Source organism: Rissa tridactyla, chromosome 3 (assembly GCF_028500815.1).
Source record: "Rissa tridactyla isolate bRisTri1 chromosome 3, bRisTri1.patW.cur.20221130, whole genome shotgun sequence".
Classification (NCBI taxonomy): Eukaryota; Metazoa; Chordata; class Aves; order Charadriiformes; family Laridae; genus Rissa; species Rissa tridactyla.
Genome location: NC_071468.1, coordinates 127,441,498 through 127,465,162, shown reverse-complemented (window position 1 = coordinate 127,465,162; position 23,665 = coordinate 127,441,498). Strand labels below are relative to the sequence as shown.

At 49.8% G+C, this 23,665-nt stretch overlaps 1 protein-coding gene and 1 long non-coding RNA gene across 3 annotated transcripts in view; both read right to left on the bottom strand.

Annotated features, from left to right (window-relative positions):
* Positions 1–23,348, bottom strand: part of NRBP1 (nuclear receptor binding protein 1) — a 45,332-nt gene extending 21,984 nt beyond the window's left edge. For both annotated transcript variants that reach the window (XM_054195032.1, XM_054195033.1), the window contains exons 1-7: positions 23,252–23,348; positions 22,823–23,045; positions 3,559–3,681; positions 3,067–3,168; positions 2,881–2,970; positions 2,329–2,369; positions 924–1,018 (exon numbers count right to left, since the gene is read on the bottom strand). In XM_054195032.1, coding sequence (XP_054051007.1) covers positions 924–1,018; positions 2,329–2,369; positions 2,881–2,970; positions 3,067–3,168; positions 3,559–3,681; positions 22,823–23,029 — 658 coding nt within the window. In that variant the 5' untranslated portion in view covers positions 23,030–23,045; positions 23,252–23,348. The remainder of the gene's footprint in view (positions 1–923; positions 1,019–2,328; positions 2,370–2,880; positions 2,971–3,066; positions 3,169–3,558; positions 3,682–22,822; positions 23,046–23,251) is intronic.
* LOC128906914 (uncharacterized) lies at positions 15,888–18,131 on the bottom strand. Its single transcript, XR_008465369.1, has 2 exons — positions 17,853–18,131; positions 15,888–17,586 (listed from the first exon to the last, which is right to left on the bottom strand). It is a non-coding gene; the product is annotated as an uncharacterized LOC128906914 (long non-coding RNA).
* Positions 23,349–23,665: the final 317 nt, after the last annotated feature.

The following is a 23,665-nucleotide window of genomic DNA, read 5'->3' as shown; positions in this document are numbered from 1 at the left end:
TGATGGGAAGAAAAGCCACAGAGGTCTGCAGTTTGAAGAGAGGCTATTTTTAGATGCCAGGCAAAGCAGAGCATTCTTTCCTGTGCGCTGTCAACATCAAACCAGGAATTCACCCAGACAAAAGCCTACAGGGTGGCAAGCGCACACTCCAGGTTTGAGGATACTTGCAGAAGTTGGATGACAGATAGCAAAGCTGTCACGTGAAATGGTACGTCAAAGTACAATATAATGCACCCTGACTGCAGACAGATTTTTAGAGACATAAGAACAGCAACAGTGAAAAACCCAGAGTATGCAAGGATGCACTGCACTGCCAGAAAAATCACTTCCTTCTTCCGAAATGAAACATTTCAGCACACGTGACTGCCTGAACGGGGCATGTCTTTGCCAAACAAGCCCAAGGCAAGCTAGCACCCTGAAGTCCAGGCCAAAGTGAGTGATGCTGGATGAGGATGCCAAGACAAGCAGCTTGCTGCAGCCAGAGTCTATAACCTTGATTATAAGCGTTGGTTGCTACAAGAAGCACTCATGTGGCCTCAGCGGACACAGCTCTTCGGAGAGCTCCCAAAGCCTCACAACACTGGGAAGAGAACTCTGTGTATTAATGTGAAAAAGACTGCAGAGAAGATGAATCCAAGGATAATGTGCATAGGAAGTTTCAGTGCCATTTCTCTGGTCAGTCCTTTGAGATCAAAAACTGGAGAAGTGGATAACAAGGGAAACAGTATGCAGTATCAGTCCTTCCTGCACATGAAGGTGGTCCACCCAGAATCGAATTCTACTACCAATTGCTGGCACAACTGATGTGGAGGAACATGTGTACGTACATGATTATCATGCCAGATAACTTTGAAAGGATTAGATGCCTTTTTCTGTTGGAGTAGTTCGTCTCATAGGCAAGGGTCACCTCCAACAAGTCTTACCTGACCCAATTTTGATCAGTCCGTTGTGCTGAATGAAGATGGTGTCGCAGGTCAGGTTACCGTGGATGATCGGGGGATCACAGGAGTGGAGGTAGCTAGAGATGCAGAACAGAGCACTGGTCAGGCTGAGGCCAGGAATCCCTCCCTTCATCCCTTCCCTGTCCCAACCAACATCAGAAGAGAACGGGAGGGCAACGGGCACATGCCAGGGATTTACAATAGCAGGGAGGTACAATTAAGTGACTGTACGTCAACCTCTAGGCTAGGAGAGAATCATGAAAACTAAGCAATTGTCTCTAACGAACAACCTCCAGAACATGAGATAAAAATAAAGCTTTCTCTGATCGGTTCCCAGGAAACCCAGGGTACCATGGGTAAAGAAGCCATTTCATCAATCCCGATACTGCTAGGTTGCTGCTAAAAGGGTTCTGATTTTATACCAAAAAGATTAGAGCCTTATTCTGGCCCTGCTCACAGGGCATCAAAAAGGCGCTCAGTGCTGCACAAACACGACGGGTCAAGTTTTCCAGCTGGCACAAATAAAGCTTGGCAGTGCTAGGGTCCCAGGTACATTTGAGGCTACCTGGTTTTGTGCCTCACTCTGCTTAGTTTTACGTTAGCAGCCAGCACAAATAAGGACTGTCAGCTCCCAAAAGCTTATTAGAACCCCAACTATTTATCAACAGCTATATCTAGCCAAGCAGCAATAGAATTTTCATTATGGAGCAGGAGCCTTGTTCTGACATCTGGGTTATTGTTTTCCAAGGCTGTTACTAGCTACACACCAACTCTGGCTCAGGCAGAGGAGTCTTTAAAATCAAAACAAAAAAATCCCACATTCTATTCAACTGGGTTATACTCGGATGGCTTCAGAAGACCTGCATCATCTCCACAAACACTTCTAACAATATCACACCAGAATAACCATGAAGCTACTGCATGATACAGGACCACAGCCTGCCAAGACTAAGACAATTTTCCTCACTCCTCTCATGTGGAATTTGATTTCTTTGAGACTTCTTTGCAACAGCCTCTTGGCCGTGGTTAGATCCAGGTTATAAAGCTGGATGCTCTGGAGAGCTCTCTGATGCTCAACTCCCACACTCACTATCACATCAGTCGCAGCTGTTGGGATCTAAAACCTACATTGCACATGTGCGTCTATTCTAGAAGCTTCAATACTGTCTAACTGAAGACTCGGATTGTTATAGGAAGCACAGTTGACTCTCTGCTGACCATGACTGGGATAGAAATCAGGCTGGTTGACTGAAAGCGCTCTCTAGGCTCCATTCCATGAAGTCTGCTAACATTTGGCAGCACGTATGTTTATAGCTCTTAACGTTCTAGCACAAGAGAGGCTCCACTTAAACAGATGGCTAGACCACAAAATCAGTAACTCGCATACCTGAGAGCAGAGAGGATCTGGGTACACCATCGCTTCCAGGCCTACAGACACGAGAGAAAAAAGGATAAAAATCATTCAAGGAAGAGGAACTAAACCATAGTTCTGCAATTCGTAGCCCATTCATATGAAGGAATACACGCTCCATTCTGTGTTACCTTAGCTTTTACTTCCTACACACCTGTACTGGGTAAGAATTTAGAGGATCAGTACTCCCCCACTCAGTTTAGTTTCTATGTATTTGTATGGGTCAAGAAACACACCTCCCCTCCTAACTCTTCTCATACACAGACGCCTTCCCTCTTTCCTGTGTGCACACATGGACGGGGATGTGCCTGTCACACCATACCTATGAAGCTGCAGAACTGCTGGAAACAAAGCAAAGAGCACAGAACTGCTGTCCAAGAGAACCTGCAACTAAACTACTTTACAGTAATAAAAAGGAATTGCAGCCACATGTTATCACCAGGTTGCCTTCTCATCAGGATCCTCTGCTGAAGGAGCTTGCAGGGGCTGATGGCACTAAGTGGAAACAGGCATACACAGAAGAGTTACCTTTTCATTCATAGTTTTGTGGTTTTTCTTTGTCTTCTTCAGGAACTGTTTCAAGCTCCCTGAAGACATATATTCAGTGATGAAGATCACCTGTAGGGGCAGCACAAGGCACAAGACATTACCCTCTGCTTCACTAAGTACCTACAGGACATACAGTGAGAAAACCCCACACTTAGCTTTACTTACCCTGGCCTTATTCTCCTTCACATCGGCCCAGTATTTGTGAAACTTCACAATGTTCAGATGTTCCAGCTGAATTAAGTTGTCAAACACCGCTTTAACTTTTTCCTTAACATCAGAAAGACAAAGACATGTTACATCAGAGGCCACATCAGCCCACATCTTCCTTTCTTCTTGGGTCTTGGTCCCCTTAACACTGTACACTTCAAGCTCCTACGCGAAGAACAAACAGCATCTGATTTCATCCTACACTGCACCTCAGCTGAGCACGGTTTGATCACCAAGACTAAATCAACACAAGAGACCATGGAAATAGCAGAACAGCAGCTCTCCACCACATTTTCTGCACAGACCAGGTTTAAGCTGAATTTGCTACATTTGAGCAGCGCAGCACTCCAAATCCAGCCAATAATCCACACAAAAGGTCACCAGTATCTATAATCCCACCCTCGCGCATTGTATGTTTCCTGCATCTTGTCGGGAAACACATCAACTTACTTCCTGAAGCTTGAAGTTCTTCCGCTCGGAAAACTGAACCTCATTCCAAACAACTTCCACACCTTCCTCCGTATCCATGGCCAGGTAGGCACTATCGATCCCCGGGACATTGCGCTGATTCACCTGTACAGGAAGGATGGAGACAGAAGTGAGTTCTAGAACAGCAAGACCAGATTACTACCATGCATCCTTCATTTGAGTATTAGGAACTTTGTTCGTTAACTTTTAATTAAATGAGCATTCCAGGACAGGATTGTGCACATTTGTTTCAGGAATGGGACATACCCCAACGCGAAGACACTGTAGGCCACATAAGCAGCAAGGCCTGGGCATATTTGAGGGAAAACTTTTGCACAAAGGATGTTTTGTAGTAAAAGCTGCCTTTTGGCAACAATACATGGGATTTTTATGTTTTATGGTATCATTAGTTAGTTTAACCACAAAAAAATACCAACTCCAACCCCAAAGAAAGGGATACAAAGAGTCTCAAGAACTCAGACACAACTTTCTGGAAGAATTTTCTGAAGGTGATGAAACACAAAACTCAAGAGGAAATTGATCCAAGCAGAGAGAAACAAAGTGAAAGCTGAAATTTGGGAACAGACTTAGGAATGGATTACACAATTGAAACTGCCACAATAATTTCTTTAGTTAATAAATGCAGAAGTTAACCTAGCACAAGTACATCCACACCAGGTGTTAAAGACGTCAGTGAGCACTAAGAAAGCTAGAAGGGGAGGGGACCTGACAAAGCCGGAGTTTAAAGCCCGGCATGAGAATAGCTAGGGCTGTGGAAGTATCTAATGCTACAAGACTCGCTTAGATGCAAGATGAACACTCCCAGCAGCAAATTTACCATAATCCTGTTTTTCCTCAGATATGTAGTGGCATCCGAAGATGTACCTGGATTCCTTCCTCCAACATCTTGAGCATTTTGCTGTTCTGTAATGCCTTTTACAGGCTATTTCACGGGCCTGTACCGTTACAGTCATGGTTAAAGTCCTACTGCACCAGGCAATATACAGTGATAAAAAGGGGTTCCTATCTCAAAGTACTTAGAGGAGACAGAGGGTAGAATTTAACTTTTAATTGTCAATCATCAACCATTACTATTCACTATCAACTGGCCACATACCCAGAGTCACTTCACTTTCAGCTGATCCAATTCCCCTCTTGAAGTAGAAGTTAACACAGACATTTGGCTAGCAAATCCAGACTCATCTTCCATTTATATTCCCATTTCACAGCTTTTCCTGCTCATATTGTCTCATCTTCTCTTCCCTCACCAGGGACCAAATCAGCATCCGTTTGCTGGAAGCTTCTCACCATATATAAGGGCTTCCTCAAAAATCCCTTCCCCCGGGCAGCCACTTTTAACATGATCAAATTTACTCAATCTCAGCTACAGTGTTATGCTAATGAGAACTGACCCAAATGTTCTGCCATCCATGAAACTTAAATGAATGAAACACTACACTATAGGAAACAACTAGTGGCAAGGGGCTGGGAGGCCCGTCCTCTGGGGGCGGCCGAGGGCTCAGGGCTGGTCTCCTCTGGAGAGAAGGCGGCCGAGGGGCCACCTCATGGCTCCCTGCAGCCCACTGAGGAGGGACGTGGAGAGGGAGGTGCCGAGCTCTTCTCCTGGCACCCGGGGACAGGGCGCCTGGGAACGGCTCAAAGCTGCGCCCAGGGAGGCTCAGGCTGGACACGACGAGGCATCTCTGTACCGAGAGGGTGGTCAGACCCTGGCACGGGCTTCTGGAGAGGTGGTTGATGCCCCGAGCGGGGCAGAGCTGGAGAGGCATTTGGGCGATGCCCTTAATGACGTGCGTTAGCATGGGGTCTGCCCTGAAGGGGTCGGGCGGTGGGACCAGATGGTTCCTGGAGGTCCCTTACAGCTCAACTATTCTACTCTACTCCATCAGCAGGCTGACACTTCAACTGACAGACAATCAATAGAGCTGGGATTCTTTTTCATGATCTTTCAAGGGAATCCTAACAGGCCCGGTGACATTCAATATTCTGAAATTGCAGACGACACACTGGAGCGATAAACAAGAAGAGCATAACTAGTGAAACAGATTGCTCTGTAAGCTGAGCAGTAAATTACTGTGACAAAACCAAATGCAATGGGGTGACACAGGCAGCAATAAAGCATATAGGCCATAATTACACAAAGACAGCCTGAGTTACAGAAAATAACTGTTGAAAACAATCACAAGAGACAAGCAGCTTAGCATGAACAACCCTGTTCCCTTCCCACCTCTCACCTCCTGCAGAGCTGAGGGGTGAAAGGCCTGAGATTTGATTTAAGGAGACATTCATCATATCTATCCTAAGAACTTGATTTGATATATACATACACACACACAGAGATACTGACAGCTAAGTAGCAGGCCAGGCCTGTCATGCTTCATCATTAAAGAAAGCTGAAAGAATGAAGATAATTAAGGAGACATAAAATTTATTCCTTCAAATTTTAGTATGAGAAATAGCTTAGGGGTGACAGTAGTATAAGAACGCCTAGTACAATTAATAAAGCTGAATGCCAAAAGGCTTTGACTTTAGAGAAGTTTAAACGAGCCCCCAGCCAACAGAAAGGCAGGTACGCACCAGTAGTGCGGGGACAAGATAAAAGCCATGGCTACCGACACCCAATGCCCATGCATCCCTCATATGCTATTCCTTCCGCGTATTTGCTGCCTATTCAAAGACCTTCTAGCTTTACTGGATTAATTAAGTCCTCACATACGGACAATAACTCAAAATCTTACAGCCAGTGGATGTGGATTCATCATATCTTCTCCCATTTCTGGGGAAGTTTACCAAACGTAAATAATTTCCATGACTCATAGGCAATATTCCAGCGCAACAGATATGACTCAAACACCAAACCCATCTGACATCACCGATGGCAATTGTCAGTTCAAGGGGAGTTTCAACAGCTTGCGCAGAAGAGTAAAAGGGGAAAAATGCAGACAGACAACTGAAAGGGTAGCAGCAAATTCATCCTTTGTTCAGCTTGCCAAATCACTGTTCCAAATCCCTCTCCACGCTCAGCAAAGTGGAATCCCAGACCCTCATGACAGCATGCTCTGGCGCTTGTCCTGTGCCTTCCCGAAGGCTGCGGCTGGCTGTTGCCCCCAGACAGCTATTGGTGAACGATGGATGGTTTCAAACTTAACAGCCCAGTTCAGAAGCAAAATCACGGAATCACGGAATCTTCAGAGTTGGAAGGGACCTCTAGAGATCATCTAGTCCAACTCCCCTGCTAGAGCAGGATTGCCTAAAGCACATCCCTCAGGGCTGCATCCAGGCGGGTCTTGAAAATCTCCAGAGAAGGGGACTCCACCACCTGCCTGGGCAGCCTGTTCCAGTGCTCTGTCACCCTCACTGTAAAGAAGTTTTTCCGTGTATTTGAACGGAACTTCCTATGTTCTAGCTTGTGCCCATTGCCCCTTGTCCTGTCGCTGGGAACCATTGAAAAGAGCCTGGCTCCGTCCTCCTTAAACCCACCCTTTAGGTACTTGTAAACATTAATCAGGTCCCCCCTCAACCTTCTCTTCTCCAGGCTAAAGAGTCCCAGCTCTTTCAGCCTTTCCTCATAAGGGAGGTGCTCCAGTCCCATAATCATCTTGGTTGCCCTTCGCTGGACTCGCTCCAGTAGTTCCCTGTCCCTCTTGAACTGGGGAGCCCAGAACTGGACACAGTACTCCAGTTGTGGCCTCACCAGTGCAGAGTAGAGGGGGAGAATGACCTCCCTCGACCTACTGGCCACAGTCTTCCCTATGCAGCCCAGGATGCCATTGGCCTTCTTGGCGACAAGGGCACACTGCTGGCTCATGGATAATTTGCTGTCTACCAGGACCCCCAGGTCCTTCTCCTCAGAGCTGCTTCCCAGCATGTCCGCCCCTAACCTATACTGGTGTTTGGCATTCTTCCTTCCCAGGTGCAGGACCCTACACTTGCTTTTGTTGAACCTCATTAGGTTCTTCTCTGCCCAGCTCTCCAGCCTGTCCAGGTCACGCTGGATGGCAGCACGGCCCTCCGGAGTGTCAGCCACCCCTCCCAGCTTGGTATCATCAGCAAACTTGCTGAGGATACACTCTGTCCCCTCATCTAGGTCATTAATGAATATATTGAACAAAATTGGTCCAAGTATTGACCCCTGAGGGACACCACTCGTTACAGGCCTCCAACTGGACTCTGTGCCGCTGATCACAACCCTCTGGGTTCTGTCACTCAGCCAGCTCTCGATCCACCTCACTGTCACCTCGTCTAGCCCATACTTCCTCAGCTTCCTAATGAGGATGTTATGGGAGACAGTGTCAAAAGCCTTGCTAAGGTCAAGGTAGATGACATCTACGGCTCTCCCCTCATCCAGCCAACCCGTTATAACATCATAGAAAGCTATCAGATTGGTCAGGCATGATTTGCCCTTGGTAAATCCATGCTGACCACTTCCAATAACTTCCTGTTCCTCTATGTGTTTGGAGACGACATCCAGAATGAGTCGCTCCATTACCTTCCCAGGGACAGAGGTGAGACTAACCGGCCTGTAGTTCCCTGGGTCCTCCTTCTTGCCTTTTTTGAAGATTGGAGTGACGTTAGCCTTCCTCCAGTCCTCAGGCACCTCTCCTGTTCCCCATGACCTTGCAAAGACAATGGAGAGTGGTCTAGCGATAACATCTGCCAGCTCTCTCAGCACTCGCGGGTGCATCCCGTCAGGGCCCATGGACTTATGAATGTCCAGCTTGGCCAAGTGGTCTCTGACCCTGTCCTCCTCAACTAAGGGAAAATCTTCCTCTCTCCGGACCTTCCCCCTTGCCTCCAGGGTATGGGATGTGTGAGGGACGGCTTTATCAGTGAAGACCGAAGAAAAGAAGGCATTCAGTAACTCTGCCTTCTCTGTGTCTTCCACCACTAGGGCACCCGTCTCATTCATCAGTGGACCTATATCAGAGGTAGCTGCAGCAATATAAATTTCACCTTCTGCAAAACCTGACTGAGCAAGAGGAAACAGAAACAGCCCGTTGAAAACGCTGCCCTCCATGCCTCCTCCCCTGAAGGACAAGGAGAGCAACCAGCAAGGTCTGCAGCCTGGTACAGCCATGCCCTGAAGAGACAGCAGAAATACTGTTCTTGCCCCAAAGAGCGCTGGTGACCCAGGCATCACACAGGATGGAGATGACAACGGTCCTCTCCTCACTTTGCCCCAGCTTCCTGCATCCTCTATCATGTAATTTAAGACTGACTGTTTAAACTGGTTTAATTTTCAGTGCTCTTTTATGACCCAGACCAAAGACAACAAGCCGCCCATGAACTATGCTGATGAAATGACAAAACAAGACTGTCTCAAATAAAATACCCTGTGTTGCTACAGATAAAGTATTACTCTGAAGTGTTTCTTTTCCAGAAAGCCCACGTAGACAAGGCAGCTGCTAAACTATGAAGGAAGATGCTAACTCAGTTTAGCGTGAATCTCTGACATACGACAAAGGAAGCAGTTTCACAACCACAAAAAAGTCTATAGCAGAAACACTAATGTAGCTCTTTGTCCATATACACAAGAGGTAAAGAAACTCAAGAAGAATTTCAAGTTAATTTAAGTAATTAAAGGGGAGTGGGGGCAAGAGATTTAAATGCTGTTACTTCAAGGCATAACTTAGCTCTAAGGGAAAAAAGTCTGGAAGATGTATTTCCCTTAGGCAGGTTATTCCAATTGTCCAGTGCATGTTTTTTGCAAAGCTCTCAAACTTCTGGATATCTATCACTGAAAGCACACAGACTTTTGGAGAGATGTTCTGTAGTTCACATGATCTGTCAGTTTAAAAATACAGCCTAAGCCAAAAGTGACAGCGATGATTTACAATTAAAAAAAAAAGTATAAAAATTGGAAAAAAACCCATAATAATTAGAATATCAGTACAGAATGAAGCTGCACATTGAAGAAAAGAGGTTAGGAATGGCAGCACATTAGGCCAGGCACTTACAAAAAGTCATATATCTGATTAAGAGTAGCATGAATACGTTAAAAAGTTACCCTGGCCACTTGTTCGGACCAGAGAAAGAGATCAAAGCTCTGTTCGACCAGCTTGGCAAAGGCTTGAGAACAGAGACAATACACCTACAGAGGAGAGCAGCCGGAGCAGAGGACCTTCACTTGGCGCTGAACTGTGGTGAAACAAAAAGTAGCATATTTACCAGGAGAAAGAGGAAACAAAAGCAGCTGTCTCAGAGATTTGAAGCTGATCTAGAGTGTAACAAAGTCAAAGAACACAAAGGGAAATGGAAAAAAAATCAAACAAAATAAAGAAGCAAGCCTACTTCATGTCTGAATTAAACTGACAGCACTGGCCTTTGCAATTATATTCGTGGTAGTAAAATGCTTAGGTGTTAATTCAAAAAGAAAATGAAAATAACTAGTGTAATATAACAATCTCAAGGAAAGGAAGATATCAATTATCACCACGGCTATACAATCCAATTCATACAGCAACCAAAGTATAAGGAAAAGAAATGCAACACCTGATTCTTCCAGACAGCTATGTGCTGGAACAAGTAATAAGATAAAACACAGAACTGCCCACCCCCGCCCCCCGCAGCCTGGGCTGCATCCCCAGCAGCGTGGGCAGCAGGGCGAGGGGGGGATTCTGCCCCTCTGCTGCGCTCGGGGGAGACCCCCCTGCAGTGCTGCCTCCAGCGCTGGGGCCTCGGCACAGGAGAGACACGGAGCTGTTGGAGCGGGGCCAGAGGAGGCCCCGGAGATGCTGGGAGGGCTGGAGCCCCTCTGCTGGGAGGACAGGCTGAGAGAGCTGGGGGGGTTCAGCCTGGAGAAGAGAAGGCTCCGCGGAGACCTTCCAGCCCCTGCCAGTCCCTCAAGGGGCTCCAGGAAAGCTGGGGAGGGACTCTGGAGCAGGGAGGGGAGCCGTGGGACGAGGGGGAAGGGTTTTACACTGGAAGAGGGGAGATTGAGATGAGCTATTGGGAAGAAATTCTTTGGTGTGAGGGGGGTGAGCCCCTGGCCCAGGTTGCCCAGAGAAGCTGTGGCTGCCCCATCCCTGGAGGGGTTCAAGGCCAGGTTGGCCGGGGCTTGGAGCAACCTGGGCTGGTGGGAGGTGTCCCTGCCCAGGGCAGGGGGTGGCACTGGATGGCTTTTAAAGGTCCTTTCCCACCCAACCTGTTCTATGATTCTACATTAGTAATAAGCTTGTCTATGTAACCAAACAAACCTTGACCATTTAAATAGAGAGTGAAAAGTCTTCCATGAGTTGGAACTTGCCCTCACTTGTAATTTCACACACAATAGCTCAGGAGATGCCATCTGGAGAAACACGTCAAAACCAGACAGGCTTGAAGCACACACACCAAGTGTCCCTGCCACCTCCCAGAGGCTCCTGCTCCGTGCTGGCGCACAGGGTGGGCTACAAAGGGCAGAGCACGGCTCGGAGCCCAGCTCCATCCTGCCAAAAGCAGTGAGATTTGAGTCACACCACCATCACCAGACTGTAGCCCAGTGGCCAATGCAGCCTCTCCAGAAGCATTTTGACAGTTCTGGCTAAACAGCATACTGAGGGACAGGCTTCACTAAAAATTCATGTCTGGTAACTCTCCGGTCAGTGGATTGGCAACTTTTTAAAAAAAAAAAAAAAAAACACACACACAAAAGTATGACAAGGGTCAAGTTGCTCTGAACAGAAAAAGCACTGCTCTTGATATCCCACAGGGAGACATGCATCATTCCCATCCATTTAATGGATAATGGAAACGAATACATAAGTTGTCTACTGGGAGCACAAAGGGACAAATGCTTGGTTTCGTTTGGTGCTTCACAACAAACAAGCAACCCAATGGAGCCAAAGAGAGTTCAGTATTACTGAGCTGAACTATGGAAGTAGGAAGAGGCAACGAACTCCCCATCCCTAATTCCCAGAGAGAAACAGAAACAGCACAGCAAAATAAATAAGGGAGTAGGGGAGAAAACCCAATATCCTACAAGGAGAAACCATTCAGATATAAGTCCATCAGGAAGGTTACGGTAACTCTCCAGTACCTCTGTATTTACTGTACTATTATCACCCCTGTATCATTATTAAAACCCTCATCAAACACACAACAGCAAGGACATACCACAGACAGTTCATATCCCCGAGAACAGCCAGAAATAAAACTGACCGTGAGGTTCTGGAAGTTCTCAGCACAGAACCCAAGGGCACTAAGCTCAGATGAGCGCCAGTAATGCAAAACACCACAACGAGGGGAAACACCAGGCAGGATAAACTCCAAATTAGCTACTTTCACTCTGCGCTAGCCCATCCTGTTATGCTGTGACACTTTTCACCTGGTAAAGCCATCTTCAAATCACTGCAGGTAACTCTGAAAAACATCACTTCGTCTTAGGAGGCGTTAAAAGCTCAACAGTAGGAATTACAGGGAAAGGAAGAGAAAATGTCATAAAAATTGGTATGCTGCTGTAAGTACAAATCTTAAATAGGCTTACAAAAATCGCTCATGGCACACAGAATACGAATAGAAAGTATTTCGTGTTTCTGATAATACAAGAGCAAGAAAGCAGGCAATGAAGTGATCAAACACTGTATTTTAAAGCAAATTATGAGGAAGCATGTGATCCTGACACATATACATATATATGTATATATACATATATATATATATAAAAAAAATTAAACTGTAAAGCTGACTACCACAGGATATGTGTCAGAAGTAAAAATGGCTGCAAGTTGAGACTAAGCTAGCTATCGGAAATGTGTGCATTTGTAACTACTAAATACAACAGTCCAAATCAGTACCTGGCTCAAATTGCCTCAACTCGTGATTACTGTGAGAGCATGTCACAGCAAAACATCTTAGTGTTTTTTCCATTCTCTCCTATTCCCTTTCTTATTTGGTGGTTTAACAGCAGGAGCTCTGGCTCTGACACCTAAACATGAAAAAGTTAGAGCAGAATTCCACATACTCACAAGATACTCATTTTCTATCCAGAACGGGTAGTATTATAATTATACATTTTCTCTTCATTCTTGCTACTGCTGTAATTACAATTTTAAAAGCTGTATTTTTCCACCTTCTGCGTTGTAACAGTTGTTCACTCAACTCCAGGCAGAGCTACAGAAGTCTCCCTGAATTAACAGGCCAGAAAAGTTTCATCAAACTCCTGTGGAAAGGAATCTGGGCAGGGGCTATTGAAAGCAGAAGCAAGAACCACATCAGTGATCAGAGGAACCACAACAGGGCAGCGAACCCAGACAGCCTAATCCGCGATGGGTGAGACACTGTACCGAGGGCTCCCAAGGCCAGAAAGGTGTGCAATTAAGTCACCGTCCCAATTAGGAAAACCCACGTAGGCAATTCAACAGGAGAAACCCCTTCAGCAATATTACACAAGCCAAGTGGAGATGCCATGTAAAGGAATACAGGACTTATAATAGGATGTCAGAGATAGGCAATTTTGGGATTGAGCAGGAGAATTCAGGCACAATATTCATAGGATGTTTGAGGGAAGGGCCCAAAGTGTGAAAAAAGAAGGATCAAGGAGAGTCACTAGCCAAGTCCTGTGCCTGATCACCATCACCTGTACTGCCTTTTTGTTAAATTATATTTATAACTATTTTCTGTGTAACCATGCTCCTACTCTCTGTGTATGTGCACACACATCTGCTAGGACAAAAGGTCTTGGGGCCAGATTTTGCAGAGACAAAGGGCCTGAGACACAGGCACTAGAGACAGCCGTGAAATGGGATTTTCCCTGAGCACTGACCCTTAGAACCAAGGGTACGGCTATTCATGTTACCAGTGTTAACACGGGATGCTTGAAAAAGCACTGTGCTCCCGTTTGTGCTAACCTGTGTCTGGCTGGCCACACTTTAACAGTGTTCCTGTCCATCAGCATTTGCCGTGTGGCCTCTCCATGGGCAGGACCCGGAGCCAGAGATGTCAGTCAGCCTCTCCCTTCCGCTGGCCCGGCAGTGAGCTCCTTCCCCAGTGCTGACCACCACCGAATGGGCAGCAGCAGCCACCACACTATGATCACTCCCCCTGGGCCTCCCAATGCAGGTCTAACGAGACAGAGCTGTGACGAGGGGAAGGCTTTGGTGCTGCTGGTAAGCTACGCGCACCACATGAATGCTACAGGCTAGGGGACAGAGTGGCTGGAGAGTTGCCCGGTGGAAAAGGACCTGGGGGTGCCCAGGGAATTGGTTGAGGCACCATCCCTGGAGGTATTTAAAAGACAGGTAGATGTAGTACTTAGCAATATGGTTTAGTGACAGTTTTCATCAGTGCTAGGTCAATGGTTGGACTCGATGGTCTGAAAGGTCCCTTCCAACCTGGGCAATTCTATGGTTCAATGATTTATAGAACAGCTCTATGAAGAACGCAGAGCAAACACTATCCCTCGATTGCAGGCGTCTGGAGTAACCAGCACCTCCAGCCACCCAGGAGAGTGGCAGGGAGCTGCTCCAGCTGCAGAAGGGCTGAGCAGCAACGCTGGCACCGAGCGAGCTGCCAGCCGTCTGCTACAGTCCACGAGCAGGAATGTAATGGGTCTTCTGACAACCAGCCCAAGACAAAGGCTCAATTCCCTCTACGTCCTGCAGTGCCCCTCGTCTCATTCAAGCACATCTCAACAGTTCTTTCCTTCCAGGAAGCTCCCAGATGAGCCAATGAAAACGTTAAAAGGCTTCACATACTCCCTCTTTTGAGCATCTTCCCAATGGTCAAGTAAAATCATATCAACTACAGCATGTCATTGGTTTTCTCCACCAGCTGGAAAAAAACACATCTGTTGCCAAAGCCTGTCAAAAAGCTGGCAGGCCTCCTAGCACTAGTTTGCTTTGAGAATCTCCACAGTCTGTCGTCATCCAGCAGCAGAATCCAAAGCTCGGAGCATCTCAAATGCCACCTTTCCAAGGAACAAGGCCTCACTTTCACCACAGACAGAAACTCAGATGTGTGATAAGAAAAGACAGACTGGTGCTTATCTTTTACTACCCCAGCAAGTTTCTTTTCAGTTACAACAGCATCTAAGAAATCAGGCTTAAGCATCAGAGAATCCAAAAACCTAGTCTATTGGCATTTTCTCTCCAAGAACCCTGCACCCTGTCTCCTTGAAGAAATGTAAATCCAGAGGTGTGAAAGTCACCAACTGGCTCCAGATGAAGTCACCAACTGGCTCCAACTGGCTGGATGGCCGTGCCCAGAGAGTGGTGGTAAATGGAGTTAAATCCAGTTGGTGTCCAGTCACAATTGGTGTCCCCCAGGGCTCGGTGCTGGGGCCGGTTCTCTTTAATATCTTTATCAATGATCTGGATGAAGGGATCGAATGCACCCTCAGTAAGTTCGCAGATGACACTAAGCTGGGCGGGCATGTTGATCTGCTTGAGGGTAGGTTGGCTCTGCAGAGGGATCTGGACAGGCTGGATCGATGGGCTGAGACCAATGGTATGAGGTTCAACAAGGCCAAATGCCGGGTCCTGCACTTGGGACACAACAACCCCATGCAGCGCTACAGGATTGGGGCAGAGTGGCTTGAAAGCTGCCCGGCAGAAAAGGACCTGGGGGTGTTGGTTGACAGCCGGCTGAATATGAGCCAGCAGTGTGCCCAGGTGGCCAAGAAGGCCAACAGCATCCTAGCCTGTATCAGGAACAGTGTGGTGAGCCGGACTAGGGAAGTGATCGTCCCCCTGTACTCGGCACTGGTGAGGCCCCACCTCGAGTACTGCCTTCAGTTTTGGGCCCCTCGCTACAAGAGGGACATTGAGGTGCTGGAGCGTGTCCAGAGAAGGGCTACAAAGCTGGTGAGGGGTCTGGAGGACAAACCTTATGAAGAACGACTGAGGGAGCTGGGGTTGTTTAGCTTGGAGAAGAGGAGGCTGAGGGGAGACCTCATCACCCTCTACAACTACCTGAAAGGAGGTTGTAGAGAGATGGGGGCTGACCTCTTCTCCCTGGTGACAAGTGATAGGACGAGGGGAAACGGGTTCAAGTTACGTCAGGGGAGGTTTAGATTGGATATTAGGAAACATTTTTTCACTGAAAGGGTTATTAAACATTGGAATAGGCTGCCCAGGGAGGTGGTGGATTCACCATCCCTGGAGGTGTTTAAAAAAAGGGTAGATGGGGCACTTAGGGACATGGTTTAGAAGTGACTCTTGTCAGGGTAGGCTAAAGGTTGGACTCGATGATCTTAAAGGTCCCTTCCAACCTCAGCAATTCTATGATTCTATGAGTCTATGATTCTATGAAAAATGATTCGAGAAACTAAGAGTCCCACTAGAAGTGAAAAAGACAACAACTAGGTAAAATAAAGATGCAGTAGACACAGCATTTCATTTAATTTATTTCTGGGTTCAGGTCCTCATAAACCACAGCTCCTTCCTTAACATTTGATAGCAGTAGCGTGGATCAAGAGCATCTGTTGTCCAGCCAGCTAGCCATCAAGGACCCCCTGCATGGCTGGGAACCACCTGCCCAAACGACAGCAAGGTCTTTCACAGAAAAAGAGAAGCGAACTAACGGCAGCGGTGTTGCCTGTATTAATTTTCTGAACTTCCAGAAACAGTATACGATGAAGAACAGCAAGACTGAACGCCGTACTCAGATATACCCACAGGCACAGTACATACTGCTTCAAACCCTTCTCTCAAGTCCTGCACCTGACCTGACACCCAGGTCCAAATGGAACTCCATCATCCTACCTTAGCCTGCACACCAGTGTAAAGGGAGCTATGAAGGACTGCACCTTTCATCTAGTTTACCTGACAGCAGAAGATACCAGAGACAGGAAGACAAGGATTAATCAACACATCAACCACTGTACGCACAGACACACTATATACAAGAGATTTGTCTCCAAAACGAACCTCTCGATCTCAGCAGCCACTAAGTGGGGGCACAATGCGGAAAGCACTGTAGCAGCTGAGCTTGCAAAAAAGTTAGTAATATGTCAAGCACAGAACAACGATCACACAACAAGGTCATTTCTTTCTCAAGGGAGGTTGCTGATGGCTAGCAAGAAGTCAGACAGCACCTTTCAGCCACCTCAGAAATCACCCCCAAAATTTCAGAATCTGTAGAAAAGTACAACCCCTCTGTCTGCCACCCACACAGGACAGAGCTAGTCAGCACTCGGGCAAGTTTCCAGTCAAGGGACTGAACAAAAGCAGGACTGCAAGAACAGTACAAGGTTCTCCTGCTAATCTTGAATGGCCTGACATATCCTCAGGGAAAGGGTAAAGGTGTTTAATCAGAGACCTGTACCCTTTCTCCCATTATCTCTCTTTTCCCCTGTAAGTGCCAGGCTTCACATCCTTGCAAAGTCTTCTGTATGAGGGAACGAAGCAGCAACTGGCAAGAGCTGTACCACCACTGGCGATACCTCCCAAGGAGCCTGCAGGAGAGGAAGCCCAGCATACCCGCGTCTGCTTGGTCCTTTTCTCTCCCTTAGCCATGACAGACGTGCTCATACAGATACCGAAATGGGAACCTGCTTGCTCCCACACCCACAATGATACAGATTCACTCAATAGCTCTAAATGGGTTATTTGCTAAGCATGTTACAAAGATGTCAACAAAGTGTTTATTATAAACTCTTGGCTTATGCAATCACACAGTGTTTTCCTACCCAAAAAAGGTATAGAGAAATCCAGTCAATAGATAGCTATCAACACATGAGAAACTACAGGACCACCTAAGTCTGGGCGTGGTTAAGTCTCTCCCACTAACATGAGCTTCACAAGCCCGACACAGCAATACCGGGATGAAAACTAAAAAGATTCTGCTGCAGCAGAGCACAAGTTTTCCTACAATTCTGTTTGGGTGACTTTTCTGTTTGATCTGTGCAGCTCTCAGGGACAGCAGGCTCTCAGTCCAATCTCTCAGTTTCAGGTCTAATACCAGCCAGTGGCAGGAGTCTAAAAATGAACTGCAAGTGTGTCGCTGCAATCCATCTCTTAAGAAGTTTCTATTCCTAGGAGGCATAGCAGATAATTCTGAAGATACTTGGACAACCTAAGAAAAATAAATTATGCATGCTGAGTGAAAGAAGAAAATAGTGTGTCACATGGGGACAGCAGAAAAAGAGGTTTTTGTCAGGGAGAAAAGCCAAAAGGGACCGAGGCATGCACAAGCCTGGAGAGCCTGTTAGCCTGGGGCTGTCCCTCCTATGACCCCCCTAACCTCATGCTGTAGGTCCTTTCTCTGTGCCTCTCTGCTATGAGACAAGATTCCCCTGTTAAAAGTTTATTTTCAGTTCCTTGCAGAGGCTAAAGCCTCACCTTTGTATACATTCCAAGAGCAACCAGGGGTGTGGTTCCCATTGCAGAGAGGGATTCAGCTCAGGTATTCAGCAACACACTCTGCAACACACCAGGAGACCCACACTTCGATGTACACTCAGCAGCAGCAGGAGAAAGGAGATTGTCATGGCCCCTGCAGCACTTCAGGACAGGAGAGACACGCCTGAAAATGCCCACATTGGTCATACACTGCAGGAAAGAGCAGAGCGATGCCAAGTCTTCTCTTGTGTAAGTCATTCAACCAACAGGAAATAAGTATCTTATGGGACAAGCCACAGTGACCCTCCACCCTCCCCCCCGTCCATCTCCCCCTGCAGCAACTTCACCCTTCAGGTGACCACACGCACGATTCATTAAACATTCCACAAAGAAGTGAACTTTGGGGAAGGTAAACGTTGGGAAGGTAAGCGTTCTCTGTCTAGTTAAAATAGGTGCTCAGTTAAAAACTTCACAGCAGTGTTTAATTTTAAAAGACTACTCTGAACTTCCACAGCAATTACACAATTACCACTACAGAACTTCCTTGTGTATAGGAAAAAATTGCAATCAGTGAACTCAACACAACTCTTTTACATTTGAAGTTTACGTAGGACTAGAACAGAATACAGAATAGTTCAGCTGTAAGGGACCTCCAGGAACCATCTGGTCCCACCGCCCGACCCCTTCACGGCTGACCCCACGCTAACGCACGTCATTAACGGCATCGCCCAAATGCCTCTCCAGCTCTGCCCCGCTCGGGGCATCAACCACCTCTCCAGAAGCCCATGCCAGGGTCTGACCACCCTCTCGGTACAGAGATGCCTCGTCGTGTCCAGCCTGAGCCTCCCTGGGCGCAGCTTTGAGCCGTTCCCAGGCGCCCTGTCCCCGGGTGCCAGGAGAAGAGCTCGGCACCTCCCTCTCCACGTCCCTCCTCAGTGGGCTGCAGGGAGCCATGAGGTGGCCCCTCGGCCGCCTTCTCTCCAGAGGAGACCAGCCCTGAGCCCTCGGCCGCCCCCAGAGGACGGGCCTCCCAGCCCCTCGCCAATCTTGGCTGCCCTCCTCTGGGGACATCCTGGCCCTTCACACCCCTCTCAATCGGTGGGGCCCAGCACCAGCACAGAGCTCCTGGTGGGGCCGCCCCAGCACCGGACACATCGGGGGGACCCCTCTCTGGACTGGCTGGTCCTGCCATGTGTGACACGGTCTGTGCTCAGTTCCAGGGCAGCTGCTGGCTCCAGCTAAGCTGTGCCCACCAGCACCCCGGGCCCTCTCTGTCCGCCTGCTCTCCAGCCACTCTCTCCAGCCTGTACCAGTGCCCGCCATTATTGTCCCATGTGAATGAGCACATTTTCAGTTATATCATAGAATGGTTTGGGTTAGAAGGGACCTTAAAGATCATCTAGTTCTAACCCCCCTGCCCTGGGCAGGGACACCTCCCACCAGTCCACGTTGCTCCAAGCCCCGGCCAACCTGGCCTTGAACCCCTCCAGGGATGGGGCAGCCACAGCTTCTCTGGGCAACCTGGGCCAGGGGCTCACCCCCCTCACACCAAAGAATTTCTTCACAATATCTCGTCTAATTCTCCTCTCTTTCAGCGTAAGCCCATTACCCCCTCGTCCCATGGCTCCCCTCCCTGCTCCAGAGTCCCTCCCCAGCTTTCCTGGAGCCCCTTGAGGGACTGGCAGGGGCTGGAAGGTCTCCGCGGAGCCTTCTCTTCTCCAGGCTGAACCCCCCCAGCTCTCTCAGCCTGCCCTCCCAGCAGAGGGGCTCCAGCCCTCCCAGCATCTCCGTAGTCTCCTCTGGCCCCGCTCCAACAGCTCCGTGTTGTTCTTGTGACGAGGACCCCACAGCTGCACGCAATACTCCACATATATATATATGTATCTCGGTTAGTATAGCTCAGGCTGGGCTGCTGCAGCTGAAATACCACCAAGTAACTCACAACCCCACTCACGCGGCTGCGCTGAGACTCCCCCCCGCCTCCACGACGGCCCCTGCTGACTCGGTAACTCCGGGCACACCCCACCCGGGGCGCTGCGGGCACCGGGCGGGGCTGCGAGCTGCCGTGTGGCTGCAGCGGGACAAAGGGCCGGGGCTCCGGCAGCCCCCGGAGTCGTCGTCCCCCCCCCTCCCCCCCTGCTCCCGGTCCCGCTCCCGCTCCCAGCCCCGGGCCGGGCCCCGACGGCGGCGGAGCCGCCGACGACGCGAGGGCGCCGCTGGGCGTGCCCAGGGCGGCCAGCAGCCTATGGGAGCGGGCGCTGGTGATGTAACGCTTATCGCACCCTGCCATTGGCTGTCTTAGCCGTCCTTCGGGGCGCCGCCCCGCGGCCCCCGCCCGCCCCGGCCCCGGAGCGCTCCCACCGCGAGGAGGGGCGTCTCGGCGCCTCGGGGAGGCAGCGGGACCCGCGCGGCCACCGCAGGCCCCTCTGCCGCCCCACGGCCACTCCGTGCCCGAAACCCGCCGCCCGGGTGCTGCGCGGGGCGGGCGTGCTCCGGCAGTGAATTCTGCCGAAATGCGCTCATTTACGGCAAATCCCGAGCGTTTACACCCGTTCACGCGGACAGCCCGCCCTCCGCACAGCCCCCGTGCGACATCACCACTGCTCGGTGGAAGGTGATAACAAAGAGGCTACAGCTATTAAAAGTAATTCAGAAAAAAAAAAAAGTGACGTTATTACATTTCCAAACGTACATCCAAACTCAAAGCAAGTAGTAAAGAGCGTTAACACCCAGGAATGCCGGACACGCAATCTCACTGTGATCACACGTGCTGTTTTCTCCCCGGAATACCGCATTAAGTCCAAGGTGGCCGCCCAATTCAGCGCCCAGCGAGGTGTTGCTGAGGTAATGGTCCCGGATTGCTCCACGTCCCTTCCCCACGCCGCAGCACCTCCTCCCTGCCCAGGGGCCATCGGGAAGAGCCCATCCACCCGTCACAGGACCCCAGGACCACTGACCCGTCCACCTGCCACATGGCCCCAGGACCACTGACCGGGCACCACAGGGACAGCCCCACACAGGGACAGCGCTGGCGCCGAGACACTTCACTCCGGTGTGCCAGGATGCTCAGAAAGTAAAGCTGTTATTCCTAAGTAAACTTCATGCTGGAACATCTGCAGTGGGAGAGTTTACTCCCAGGAACAGATCTGCCCAAAAGCTGAAGGCAGCAAAAAGAGTATGATGTCATACAGTTAAAGTGTGTGAATGCAACTCCACACGCCAGGGTCTCATCAAGCCACAAAATTAGATACAAGATTAAGAGGCAAAACTGAATTTAACTGCATGATCCCTAGAAGCCCGTGTTCTCCATACAGGCACAAGACCCAGGGCCCACACATGGGGTATCACCCTGTGGGGCAGTGGTGCAGCCTTGACAGGCAAAGGCTTGAGAACCAGAGGCCCCGAGTTTACCACAGGACAGTCAACGATTCATTTTGTGGCCTTCAACAGCCATTCCTCTATCTGCAAGGTGGAACAAAGCTCCTACATTTAACACACAGAGGCAGCTTTTGCCTTCACACCAACCAGCCACTCTCGTTCTCAAGCCAGAAGACAGTAACTTAGCCATGCTGAAATTTTAAGGAACTTCTTGTGTTTGGGTCTTAATTTGTCTGCAGATGGAGAAAAGGAAATCTAAAGAAAACACTAGAGCCTATCAAACCCTACATTTATGTAGAAGAGTACAGAAAAGCCTGGAAGGAAATTTATCTTTCTATGTCAAAATGACTGGTACTAAATAAAACATATTGAAAAGACTACACGAATGAACATCGGCTTTGTTCCCCAACGTTTGCCAATTCAGCACAAGTCACAGGAAAAATCACTTCAGGTTATTGTCAGGATCATATTCTGGAAGCTAGAATTAACACTTCATACAGATACCCTCCCCGTTCCAACCCAAACCATACAGCTTCACCAGAAAAGGCACATTCCTACTACACCATGCTAGGATTTGGCTTATGTTAACAAAACCAAGAGAGCTTTCAAGCAAGCAAAGGTAAGGAACTGCAGGGAATCCTTGACCTTACTTTGACCTCCAAATTTACATCAGAATAAGTGATTCTCTCACCACCACCAGAGTCTGAACTACCCATGTCTACAATAATGGATAAAGCAGACAAACCTCTATGCTCAGCCCTGACTTGGCTGAGAAAAGCTACATCAGCACTTGTGCCGCAGCATTGGAGTTGACGTTTGCTGTCTTTCAGCAACTACCACAGCTTACGCAGCTTGCCCAGACAGCGCAGGTCTTACTGAGCCAACACGAAGCAGAAACCAGTTTGCAGAGACAGCCCCCAATAAGATAAACAGAGCACGGCAAAGGATGGAAAAAGGGAGAAGTCCAAAACAACAAGATCTAATCTACTTCTGTCATCATACAGCAAAATTCTGATACATGCACAGAGCAATGGATGCAAATTGGGCAAGCCAAGAAACAAGTCTGCATGAACTGGCTACTCTTTACCCAACTGAAGGCTTCAAAGCAAACCAAAACCAGGGCATAATCAAAAAGCAGATGAGACTGGGTAACTAGCTGCCTCTGCAGTGGGTACCATTCCCTTCACACTCTCTAACAAACACCAAGGACTATCTAGTCATTGCTCTTCATTATTATCAGAGAAAAAGACCCATGAAACACAAGGCACACAGGAGTGCCAGAGGCACTCCCTGCTCCGCACAGCAACACCACCTGGCCCTGACACCACCGCACAGAGGGGCCGGCAGCACGATGGACACGCAGGGAGAGCGACAGGCGCTGCTCCGGCCTCGGCACTCCGCAGCCCGAGGAGGGACTGCCCGGCAGCTGGCGAAGGGCCATCCATCTCCCTGCGGCCCCGGGAGCATGACGGGCGCTCGGCACCGGGCCCGAGCTGACCCGGGGACAGGTGGGGGGCGGGCAGCCGGCGGGGAGGATGAGGGCCCGGCCGTGGCCCCCCCGACCCAGGCTCCCCTGCGCACCCGGTGCTCACCTCCTCCCGCCGCTTCTGCCAGCGCCCGCACGGCGACTCCTCCAGGATCTCGGACTCGTCCTCACTCTCCTCCTCCTCCTCCTCCTCCGGGGGCGCCGCGGAAGTCACCGGCGCAGACACCGAGGTCATCCCCGGCCCGGACGATGCCGACTCCGGCTTCGAGTCGGAGCCGCCACTCGGCACCTGCTTGGACTCGCCCTCCGACATACTGCGGTCGCACAACCTGCGGGCCAGAGGCGTGGGCCGTGAGGCGCGGTGCGGCGGCTGTAAGGCCAGGCCAGGCCCGGCGGGCCGGACCGGGCCGCGCCCCGGGCCTGTCAGCGGGGGCTGCGGCCCGCGCCCGCTGGCAGCGCCGAGCCGCGCCGGTTCCGGTCCGAGGCAGCAGGCAGGACAGGGAGGGGGGGAACGTGGGGGGGGTCACGCACTCACCGGGCTCACCCGGCGCCTCCCGGTCCCCGAGCGCGACGCTGCTCTACCGAGGGGCCGCCGCCAACCGCCGCGCTGCGTAACGCGCCGTCCGGGGCGGGGCCTGCCGCGCCTCGGCCAATCAGAGCCCGGAAGCGTGCCGTCAGCCTCCGCAGTGGCCGGTGGGCGGGGCTTCGCCGTACACAGCGCCGTAGAGGGCGCCCGCGCGCGCGCTGTGTGAGGGGCCGTGCGGCGGGGCGGGGGGCGGGGACACTTGGCCGTGTGCGCCAGCCAATGAGAGCCCGGAAAGCTGCCATCAGCCTCTGCTGATTGGCCGGTGGGCGGGGCTTCGTTTATATAAGCGGGGGGGGGGCGCGGTGGGGCGCGCGCGCAGAGCCCGGCAGTGTCTGAGGCGTGGGGGTTAGTACGTGCTTTCTG